The sequence below is a fragment of the Aphanomyces invadans genome (genome assembly GCF_000520115.1).
Source record: "Aphanomyces invadans strain NJM9701 unplaced genomic scaffold supercont1.22, whole genome shotgun sequence".
In the NCBI taxonomy this organism is placed as follows: domain Eukaryota; phylum Oomycota; class Saprolegniomycetes; order Saprolegniales; family Verrucalvaceae; genus Aphanomyces; species Aphanomyces invadans.
Window position 1 is genome coordinate 331,998 of NW_008580167.1, and position 10,977 is coordinate 342,974.

The window sequence follows — 10,977 nt, forward strand, 5'->3', positions numbered from 1 at the left end:
TTGGAACATAACAATCTGGTCTTCGAGACACTCTTGAACTTCGTCCAAAAAGGGGAACAGATATGTCTCCATCGTATTGCAATACTTCCTCGAGCTTGGTTGTCCTTCAAGGAATGCGATATCAGACTTCCCGTACATGCTCACAGCACCCCAAACCATAAATCTGCCTCCACCACTGACCCGCTTCGAAAACACTTTTTCGTCACCACGGAGATCACACCAGTACGCGCGGTATCCATCCGGGCCAACCAAGTTGAACTTCTTTTCGTCAGAGAAGACAAATTGACTCCAAAAATCCATCTTCGCAATGTGTTTTGCAGGCGAAAGCACGACGCGCCTACTTGTGATGCGGCTTCAGATACGGCGCCGGCTTCTTCTTCGTGTATTTGATGAACTTGCTTGATTTCAGCACGTTGAGCACAGTGCGGGCAGTCACCCGCACCGATAGTGTCTTGGCGCTTTGCGCTGCTGACAAGTTTCGTACGATTGCGTTGCGGTAAATGCGGCGTATGTCACGCTTCGTCAACTTCACTCGCCTTCCCGACCGCTTCTTCGTACCGTCGAGTCTATTGCAACAGCAACGATCGAGGGTTCAATCGAAAACAAGTCGCAACTCGTCAAAAAAGGTATCGTCCATTGAATGGCATGGAAGAAATGCATACGATGATCTTGAACTAATGCGTGTGGCTGTGAGTAGAACGATAGACAAACGAGGATAACCGACAGCAAACGATTAGCAAGCGACTCAGGACCAAGGAGGCACATCGCGAAGTGAATTGATGTTGTTGATAAAGCTCCTTTCCTACGTTCAGTTGTTCTTCCTACTGGCGTATGCATGACGAGCTTGAAGCTCGTCCTTCAGCGACGTCGCTGGTAGACAACAACAATGCAATGATGCACGCAACAATCTTGGCCATGACCTTTCGTCACCGAGTTCGTCGTTTCCGGCCTTGTCTTGCGTGAGCGCGGGAAACTTCAACAGAAGAAGGTTCCTCACATGAAACAGGATGCTCTCCTTGCTTGATGCGCTTCGTATCATGTCCAGGTTGACGCCTTATCCTACGAGCGCGCTGTCGCATCGGCCAGGCAGTTGTTGGGCCATTCGCTTGAAATGTTTGGTGCCTTCCTCGTGGTTTGGAGTTGAACAAAAGCCAAGTGGATTGAAAATCACCAGGTCAACGTGAATCAAGGGAAAACGACCATTTTGTGTGGAAAACGAGTAATACTTTGGAGTAGTCAAGAAGTCTCTCACCATCTTACAAACGCCTCGTAACATGTGCAGGTCTTCTACCACTTACATACTGGTCCGAATCGTGCATAAAGGGGCAACAAGCCAACAGTCTTGGAGTGTGAAACGCAGTGGTCGAACCCGTTTGTTTATTGATTTTCAAACGTTCCCACGTTAACTATGGACAATTTCTTCATTATACAATATCGAGAATCATAAAATATTTCCAACACCATCGCTACGCCAATCGCCCTCCCTCGAAGGAATTGGTCACTTTGGACTCTGAATATACTTGATTTTCCAATGTTTTCTCTCACGATAGATTGGCTACAGCGTTAACGACCCGACCGATACATTTTGCCATCCCTACTTCACTCTTGTTTCAAGGACCCGACGTAGGGTGCTACAACTCAAATCATTCCACAAACCAAGACATTCCGCATCGCTATCAAGTTGGAAATGTTCCTCTGGGTGTTATGCTGCTTCGGGTAAGTGTTTGTCGTGCAATTGACGGCGCAATTTCTCCAGCGATGTCGTCCACTCGTTCAGCGCACCGACTTGTTTCACATCGCTCGTTTGTCTACGAAAGAATTCGTGTTGGTAAAACATCCAAGAAAACCATCCAGTGTGTACGGACGGGTGAAGGAAGAAGAGTCCGTTGACTTGGTCGATGCGACCTTCAATTTTTCCGTCCAGCACAAGCGCCGCCAGAATATGTTCGACTTCTTGTCGCTCAATTCCATTGAGCTCCTACGATACTCGTTATGACGTATTGTAACCCACCAAGTGAGTTTAGTGCACAAAAAGTAGTCAACACAGTGAATAATCAAGTCGGAAGCAAAATATTACACTCGCAACCTAGAATTTTGTAGCTTACCATCGCAATGTAGGCCAATCTTACAACTTGATATGGCTTGATCACCTTCAGCACGACCTGAATACAGCATTATCGTGAGGGCCATCATCACAAATTGAAGCTTTTGACAGCGAAATCGAATTTGTACACGTTACCTTGCTGCGAATAGCCCGAAGGAGATTGTCGACATAATGCTTGACAAATCCATCCGACATGATGGATCGGCGATGACGATTCAACACGGAATCTAACAGCACGTTCCACTCGCTTTATGGTACATGCCCACGTACCAAATTGTTTGATGTCGTCGTTCAAGAAAGCATCGGCGAGTTGGGTCATCGCGACAATTTCCTTGTCCTGTTCGTATGGTTTCGCTTCTTGCGAGTCGAACACGTTGATCTTCGAGTCGCCCAACATATTTGCAAGCACCAGGTATCTGGAAAAAGCGACGAAGTAATATTCAATTTTGCGATAATGTATCGATGGGTTGGCGTACTTGAGAGCCTGCAACCGCCTGCCTTCGCCTGCTTCGTCAAAATTCTTAAAGGCTTCGAAAAATGCATTTCGGGCTTTCTCCCATTCCCCCTGTGCATTTTCATTGTGGGTAAAAACTCAAGCAGAAGCGACCAACGTCGGTGAAACCTTTCAAGGTAAGACAAAAATGTTTGAGTTTCGCCCAAACATGTCTCCAAATTGAAATGTATTTTTCGCACGCATGTCGATGCAAATCATGGCGAATGGAAACTCAAACCATGAGAAGTACATGAAAAAAATGCAGAAGGGAGCTTGCTCAACCATAGGTAGCACTCACTCCCACGGATGCGCCGAAGACGATTGCACACACGCCATTGCCACGTAGTCATACCGAAAGCTGCACAACAATGTGCCCGTGTAATCGACACCCAAACTCATCAAAGCTCCAATCGTACCTGCATCATGTGCATCTTGCCGCCGCACTCACGAATGACGCCCACAATGCGTGGATGGGCTACCCCCGGCTTGACACACAGTGCCTTTTCGTACAGCTCGACGAGCTTCTTGTTGTCTTTCTGCACTGTGTAGAGCTGGATTTGCAGCGCGTACACTTCCAAGAGCTGCGAATCGTTCTTGCTCGACGACGCAATCGACGCGCCAGTCGAGTCGTCGTCGAGGGCGGCGTCAGCGGCGGACGCCGCAGCATTCGATTCACACGACGCAAGCAACTCCTTGACAATTCGCAGCAACTGCGTGTGCTTGGGTGTTCCAACTGCTTCCATCTGGTCAAACAAGAGATTCCCGAGCTTGATGTTGGTTTTGAACCACAGGCGTTCGTTTCGCGACTCCTTTTGCTGCAACGTTGCCAACGTTGTTTCGTAAAATTGCTGTAAAATTGCCCACGATCCGTCGTCTACAAGTGCATGACCCGAGTGAAGGTGCATGGATGGAGTGCGGGGCATTGTTGAAACAGAGGTTGTCCCCGAACGTAGGGTGCGACGCATCAAGGCGACGTACCTCCGGACGGGGAAGACGACGACGTGGACGCATTTTGTACAACGGGATGCGCCGACACAAAATCCAACACGCCGTTCACGCCTTTCTCGCCCATGTTGCGTGTGATCCCGGGCGATGTTGCGATGCGATGGAGGAGCTTCTCGTAGTGTTTCATGGCCTTTTCCAGCTCGTTATGTCGGATTCCCCATTTGATCAATTGTTTCAGCGCTCGGAACCCCCAAATCGACTCGCCCATGTCGTCCAGGTCGAGCACGGCCTCGAACGCGGCTTCGACTTGGTCGCTCGACGTGCAGTTTTCATCGCGCACGCCCTTGGCCGTGTAATACTTATTCTCCATCTCGACTTCCGGGTTGTTTTCATCATCTCCCATGTCAACATCATCGTCGTTGTCGCTGTACTCGAACTCGTAGTCCTCGTCGTCGCTCATGGTGGAATTTGTGTGCCACCCTGTCGATGTCCTGGATATTACTTGGGTTAAACAGATACGTTTTAGTCCATAATATCCGGATAATGGAGTCTCACATGGTTTAACGACACAAGTGAAATAAAACGTCGCACGTTAAAGTCATGAAAACGCCACGTCTGCCATGCACGCGGTCAAGGCAGAGGCGAAAACCTTCATCGCAGCTCCTCCGTTCGTCATGCCAGAGGGGTTCAAAGCGGGAGGTATTGCCCCTTTGCTTGACAAACGAAAGGCGCTTCTGTTCAAGTGGTCCCCCGTCGTTTGGAATGGCTGGCTGCGCACGTACTGTGTGAACGGCTCGAAGCATCCATCATCCACTGCTCAGTTGTGGACTAGATCGAACGAGATCACGGCAGCGGCCACTTTGGCATTCAAGCTTTGAAGTTGACGGAAACGCTGAACGGCCACACTGCTCCAGCCAAGATGCGCTGAGATATCGACCACATTCATGCCTACCCGGCGGCCTGCCATGGACGGCTGGTTTGAACACAACTTCGCGCAGCCATGCGCAGGGGTCCTTGGAAACGCGACGGACGGGTCGAGTTGGGATGCCACTCGCCCACGCAGTGCACAAAACATCCCCGGAACACGGAATGAACAGAATATGCTGGAAGTGGAGTATGTGCATGCTCTGTGATGAAGAGGTCGCATCGCGAGATCGCATCACCATCGATCGATACATCGATTCTCTGTCGTTGATGAGGACGAAAAGAGCCGTGTGCGTCACTCGAAACGAAAGAGTCACCAACGAGCATGTCGTGCTTGCATGGATGGGCATGTTTTGAAAGCACCGACCGTGGGGATAGATGTGTTTACTGGAGCTCCTTGGCCACCTTGCCTGTCCTCTCAAAAGTAGGGCGTTCACAAATGCTTTTCTGCACACGCACAAACTTGTTCATTGCATCCAGCATCACTCGCGCCGAAGCAAAGACACCGTGTTCGTGTCCCTTTCGAGCTCACTCTACGCCAAGGTCGTCGTCACAAGAATAAATTCACATGCTGACGATGGCCGACTCGTCGTTCGTTGTGGCGAAATGCATCGAGTAATAATCCAGCGAAACTACTTTGCGAGACAGCGAATGTGAAGCACCTCGGGTTGATACACTTGTGCGAGCACATTGTCGCAGAAAGTATCAATTGGAGTGGCAGCGTCAGAGCGAGTGAAGAAGCAAAAAACCTTTTGAAAACGCTGCAATCCACACCAAGACTTGCTGACACCAGCGTTCTTGGGGGAAAAGAACTTCGTCCAGCTCTTCGTGCAGCGACATAGAGTTGCAACCCCCACGACCTGAATGAACAGAAGTGTTCCAGTCGACTTGACCGCCAACTCCATTGCCACTTTCATCGAATTTTGAACGCTCGTCATCGACGCGAGGTCCCAACGTCCACAGGACAGCCACGGCTTGTGCCTCCATCTGTACCCGGCTTGGCCTCGACTGCGACTTGGAATCATGTCAAGAAATATACCCCCAACTCAAGATTCAAACACGAGCGCGCCGTGGCTATGCTTGACAATATCGACGTGCCTGGAATTTGTTGGAAAACGAAAAGGAAAAGGATAGGGCATACACGTACGAACGAAAACAAACAACGGTCAAACACAAAACTTGAAGGAAAGTTGTTTGGTTTTGCCAAGTAAGGTGTTGAATTTGATCCAAAACGAGGCCAGCCATCCCGTGTAGTCGCGTGGATCGTCGTGCACCCTCGAGACTTTGGTGTTGCTCGATATCTGTGTCCGTCCAGGCGTGCAAAGAGCCCGCACTGTGCACGGGATTCAACTCTGGGCTAACCTTCGACCACACACGCAAGAATGTCGTCAGCACCACGTCGTTTCCAAGAGCGACACTGGGTATATTTTCATGTCCTGCATCTATTTTGTTGGTCGTCGGGAGCTTGGTGGGATATTGCGACGACACAAAACCTAGTGCATCATCATGGCAACGGGTGGTTCGGGCGACTTTTCGTTTTCGTGCGCAGCTGGGCCAGCAGCCGCCGCTTGTCGCTTGGCGACAATGTATGCTGCGAGCATCGACAGCAATGACCAGACACTCCATGCCAAGCAACATCGAAACCCGACGCGATACATGCACGCTTCGTCGCAGCCAAACCAGTAACTCGTCGGGTCGTCGTGGTGGTTGTCGATCAATTCCATGAACGACCCGGTCAGCGCTGGAGCCAAGGCATATCTAGGCGCGAACCATCCCGTCAATTCCCCACACCATAAAGCAACCAGGAAAAGTGACGACCATCAAGACATCGAAACAATACGACGTACCCGAGTAAATTGAATACCATGACGGACACGGACGATGCCAACGACCGGAGCTGCACGGGGGTGGCACTGATAAAGATGCCAGTGCACGATGGAAGGATGGACCCGCCAAAGAACAGCAAGAGCCACAAACTGGCCGCCGTCAGGTACAAGTTGGGGAGAAATGTTGTGAGAACACCGAGAGAAAACGCGACAAAGCCGAGACAAACGCAGATTCCGAGGGCCTTGGCGCGTTGGTGGAGGCCCATGTACCCTCCTATTGATACAAAGTCAACAAAAGAGCGATAAACATCGTAGTGAACACGGATAATATGTCCTTTGTACCTGCACGATCAATCAGAGCGCCTCCAAAAAACACGCCCCAAATCGGCCCAGTTCCCGCGACAACCACAAACAAACCATTCACGATGACGACGGACGCGTCGAAATTGCGCTCGAGGTAAATTGTCGACCAGAACTGGACACCCGTCACGACAAAGTAAATTGCGCTCAGGCCCAGCACGATCAATGTGAAGAGGGGCCGCATGAGAAGAACGCCCAGGCTTTGGAAAAACCCCATGTCTTCGTCCAAGTACAAGTCTTCTTCGTACTCGTCGTCATCGGCGTCTCCGTGACTCACTTGGCTCGACAAGCCCCTGGACGACGTGGTGTTATGGATCAAACGAGTCAACACACATGAACAACATCGCTTTCGATCAAATCAATTCAAACGAGTTCTTTTACGCGTGCACTTGTGTCAAATGAAGCACACAAATAACAAACAATGGATGATGCGTCCAAGTACGGCACCGCATGAACGCTCGAGTGTTGCCCGAATGTTCGTACCGACACGACCGGTGCGAGGACGATCGAAGCACGGGAAGGGGTTGGTGGGGCACAGTGGACGCAGGCAACAACATTGCCTCTTCCATCCTATCAACGATATCATCGCTCCATCCGTCCCTTATTCGCACACTGGCCCTCTATTGGCCATGATCACGCACTGCCACGTACGAAGACGATGAGTTGGTCACTTCATTCACGGAAGGCAGGACCGGCGGCGCTGATTTTGGTTGCGACGGGTGGTTTGCGCTTTGGCTGCTTTGAACCTCGGGACACGAGTTCGATGGTCGAGGAGGTAAAGACGAGCGAGTGCTGTCGGCGCTGCAATACAAAGAGATCAATGCGAGAGCCGGCGACGACGTATTGTCTGGACTGAATGGGCAAACGTACAATGGGATGCCGGTCGATTCTCGTCCGTGGCTGCTGGCAATCGTCGACAAGCGATCTTCCTGGCGAAATGTCGAGAGCTCCGGTGGCTCGGGGCCTCCGACAGACCCATAGGTGGACGTCGTGGATGCTGGATTGTGGTGGTGGCCATGATGATGGTGGACGTGGTGGACGACGTCTTGGTCGTCGAGAAAGAGCGATTCGATATCATACGAGTCCATGCGAAAGCGAGGGGTCATGTACGACGCCCGGATCGCTGTAAATTGGGCTGGGTTGAGCTCCGCATCACTAAAGAAAGCCACGCAAAGCTCAAGCACGACGAACGAGCACAACGGAGCATGACCGACGTACCGGAAAGAAACGCTCAAGTTCGAGTGGGATAGGTGGCGTGTAAGCACCATTTCTTCGAGGACGACAGGATGGGTCTCGTTGCGGTCGCCAGAAAAGTCGTCGTTGCTTGACGATGCAATCGCCGACTGGATCGGAAGCTTCTTGGTTTTTGGCGCCGACTTGATGATGTTTAAATGCTCACTCGGGACAAAGAAGACCCCGACCATGAGCGGCACGACCAGAACAAACTGAAGCAGAAACGGCCATCGCCAGCACTGGAACAAGCACATGTCTGTGTTGAGCCAGTTGCTAACCGACCCAAAGAGGTAGCCAAACATAACTCCAAGCGGCACACTGCCTTGGAGGTAGCTCATCCACCCGGCGACACTCCCGCGCGGACTGAACGAGTCGACCCACAGCGGCGTATACACACACAGAAAGGACTGTGTGAACCCGATCAATGCTCGCATCGTGATGAGGACGATCGAGCTATTTTCGAATCCCGTCGGAGTCATCGCGAATCCAAGCACGCACAGGTTGTTGAGCACGAGCGAGATCCCCAAGACGTACTTGGCGTCCACGTGCTTGTACGCGATCGCGCTGAGCGGTGATGCCGCGCACAGCGAGATGTACACGACACTACCAAGCCAGCCTTGTTCTCGCGCGTTCATGTTGAACACAGCAGCGAACGAGTCCAGCAAGCACGGAATCGTGCCCGTCTCAAGGTACACCGTCACCTGCGCAAAGAGGAGGTACTTGAACACGTAAGACGCTTCCTTCCGCAGCGCCGCCTTGCTCAGCGGACGTCGGCACGTCGACGATGCAGTCACGACGCATGTCGCGGCCTTGGGTGGAGGAAGAAGCGGCACGACTGGCGCATCCTCGTTCCTCATGCTGTCGAACTCGGACTGGCGCGGTTTGAGCAAGTGTTGATGAATTTGTTGACGATTTAAGCGAATTGCGACTAGCAGCTCCAGGATTGTATACAAAACGCCAGCGGTTTTGGATAGAAACGCGACAAACATTCACAAAAATGCCGATAATTTCCCTAAAATTTCCGTCGGTCCTCTCCCGCACATTCGGACCGTATCCGGATGAAACGCCTTGCTTGGTACGTACTTCGGCTCGAATTTCGAAGATCGGAGAGGAATGTATGTCTTGGTGCGATCCAGACGCTCGTGGCCGCAACATGCGCCGTGACATTGGTAGCGAGGTGAAACGAGAGGTTGTGCACTTGCTGGACAGAGGACAAAGGCCTCGATAGACAACAGCACGTCGTTGGAGATGTTTAGAATGGCTTTGTCAACTCCTATCGAACACTGACACTGCCACCACCAAATTGTCGAGAGCCAAGGGAGCTTGACGTGCTGTGGCCAACGCCATTAAGTTCGCATCGACATCGTCGGTAGGCGTTTTGTCAAAGATGTGTCAAGACTGGATGAGAATTTCTGCTGGTTGATTCCCACGGCTCATCCAGAGCACGTGACATTGAATGGTCGCCAGTGGGGGGTTGATATCTCCTTGCTGCAGGCGAGAACAGTGCAGACTCACCAACCTCTCCATACCCACAGGGATTCGAATGCCACCATTAAAATCCAAGCACTACGAAGTTGCTCCAGCTGCACCACCACCATCCACTTGGACGTGCCGCACGCTACCGTACAGGTACGTCTTCGTTCGCTATACGCTCGAGCGGTGTCGAGGCTGAGCGAAAGGCGACACGGAGCCCAACGATGCATGTTACTTCGTCACACGGGGCGTTCTCGACGTTTCCTTCGCATCGAAATGTCCCATCGACTGGGGCAAGGTATGATGAATCCATGGCAGGTCCAGGATTCATCAACTAGCGTCGAGAGTATACGTCAACACAATGTGCATTGGCCGCTTCAGGTGGCTGCTGGGTCGCGTTCAGTAGCTGCGTTGTAGTCGACGGCCGTGAACGAGTCGTCGTCGGTATTGTCGGGGAAGCTGTCCACGACAGCTGCGACAAGCGTCGCATCTCGGGCGGATGCCGCCAGCTTTTTGTAATCCTCGCAACAGTCGAGGAGGACACGCACCCACCCCATGGACAACCAGAGAAAACAAACCCCGATCCAAGTCGTTGCCGTGACCTGTTTGTTGGTCACGAAGTTGTTGCCCATGACGAACGGAATCGTCAACGCAATGTTTGCGACGTGCAGCGGCGTCTACTGCGACCCAGATAAACTACAGCAACGTGGCAAACACCCCGCCTTCCAATCCGAACCAAAGTCGGTTTGCGTCGAGATATCGCCACCAAAGCCCCCGTGCCGTGGCCCTTCCAACACGCCATCAACCCCCCACCACAGGGGGATGTGTGTTGGTGAAATCCAAACATGGCGACGGAGGGCTCGTCCACGACGTCGATATTCCGGCGCTTGAAGCCGCTCGCGTCGAAACGAGCAATCGGCTTTGTTGAGACGGACGAGTCAAGCGCAGCTCGGGATCGGACGCCCCAAGCCGTGATCCACCACGTTTTCGCTCTTTGCGCTGAGACAAACATGAGATCTTTGGCACGTCGACGTGTCAAAGTATAAAATATTTATAATTGTAAAGTTACATATACTTCAGACGCGACAACAAACCGACAATATAATGGGAGGTGATTGGACAACCGACAATAGAATCGAATTCTACTGGTCCCTTAGAATTGTCGATTTCCTATTGGACGAGGAATGTGTCGGTGCAGCTACATATCCTTAACATTAAACATGTACTGATTTCCCCCCGACTTTTAAACGGTCGACTTGAAACAAGTTTCAAAGGAAACAAAAATATACAGGTACAAATTATGACAACTGGATGGCAGCAACATGTTAGCCGAAATTCGACAGTTCAGTGTCGAGAATGCCTGTTCGATTCCAGCAGTTTACCACAGTTTCGTGCTTGCCTTGGCGACCCTTGTTCACTTCTCTGTGGTAGCAGATACCCTTGTGCGCATCCCACTGCGCCGGCAACCCAGACCTTCAAACACAGCACGGCCTTCGCTCGCGGATACATCCCTGGTCCTCGTCGTCCACATTTCGTCTGTCGTCGAATCCCAACTTTACGATCACGTATGGCAGTGGGCAAGCGCACGGTATGAGCGGCATCGACACAATCGCGGTCTC

At 51.6% G+C, this 10,977-nt stretch overlaps 3 protein-coding genes across 4 annotated transcripts; all 3 read right to left on the minus strand.

The window, feature by feature from the left end:
- Positions 1 to 1,501: 1,501 nt before the first annotated feature.
- H310_09661 lies at positions 1,502 to 4,028 on the minus strand. 2 transcript variants are annotated; one of them, XM_008875803.1, is made up of 8 exons: positions 3,576 to 4,028; positions 3,014 to 3,471; positions 2,581 to 2,669; positions 2,375 to 2,520; positions 2,240 to 2,331; positions 2,106 to 2,162; positions 1,866 to 1,978; positions 1,502 to 1,808 (listed from the first exon to the last, which is right to left on the minus strand). In XM_008875803.1, exons 1-8 carry the CDS (start codon positions 4,000 to 4,002, stop codon positions 1,703 to 1,705), a joined length of 1,488 nt encoding a protein of 495 aa, XP_008874025.1. In that variant the 5' UTR covers positions 4,003 to 4,028; the 3' UTR covers positions 1,502 to 1,702. The 2 variants fall into 2 exon arrangements, with proteins under 2 accessions (XP_008874025.1, XP_008874026.1); XM_008875804.1 differs by having other exon boundaries at positions 2,240 to 2,520.
- Positions 4,029 to 5,753: 1,725 nt separating this feature from the next.
- Positions 5,754 to 8,790, minus strand: H310_09662 (hypothetical protein). Its single transcript, XM_008875805.1, has 7 exons — positions 7,871 to 8,790; positions 7,523 to 7,807; positions 7,304 to 7,453; positions 7,136 to 7,222; positions 6,635 to 6,945; positions 6,314 to 6,566; positions 5,754 to 6,224 (listed from the first exon to the last, which is right to left on the minus strand). Exons 1-7 carry the CDS (start codon positions 8,740 to 8,742, stop codon positions 5,960 to 5,962), a joined length of 2,223 nt encoding a protein of 740 aa, XP_008874027.1. The 5' UTR covers positions 8,743 to 8,790; the 3' UTR covers positions 5,754 to 5,959.
- A 945-nt stretch (positions 8,791 to 9,735) lies between these two features.
- On the minus strand, positions 9,736 to 10,160 carry H310_09663 (hypothetical protein; the record flags this gene model as incomplete). Its single annotated transcript, XM_008875806.1, has 2 exons — positions 9,736 to 10,035; positions 10,095 to 10,160. The coding sequence occupies 2 exons, from the start codon at positions 10,158 to 10,160 to the stop codon at positions 9,736 to 9,738; spliced, it is 366 nt and encodes a 121-aa protein (XP_008874028.1).
- Positions 10,161 to 10,977: the final 817 nt, after the last annotated feature.

Excerpts from the sequence above, each read along its gene's own strand:
- H310_09662 (XM_008875805.1), bottom strand. The coding sequence starts at position 8,742 with ATGAGGAACGAGGATGCGCCAGTCGTGCCGCTTCTTCCTCCACCCAAG. Across the intron at positions 6,946-7,135 it reads TCCTCGCACCGGTCGTGTCG|GGGCTTGTCGAGCCAAGTGA; the intron begins GTACGAACATTC and ends CACGTCGTCCAG. Across the intron at positions 6,225-6,313 it reads ATGGTATTCAATTTACTCGG|ATATGCCTTGGCTCCAGCGC; the intron begins GTACGTCGTATT and ends GTTCGCGCCTAG.
- H310_09661 (XM_008875803.1), bottom strand. The coding sequence starts at position 4,002 with ATGAGCGACGACGAGGACTACGAGTTCGAGTACAGCGACAACGACGAT. Across the intron at positions 2,332-2,374 it reads CGACGACATCAAACAATTTG|ATTCCGTGTTGAATCGTCAT; the intron begins GTACGTGGGCAT and ends ACGTGCTGTTAG. Across the intron at positions 2,163-2,239 it reads TTCGGGCTATTCGCAGCAAG|GTCGTGCTGAAGGTGATCAA; the intron begins GTAACGTGTACA and ends TGCTGTATTCAG.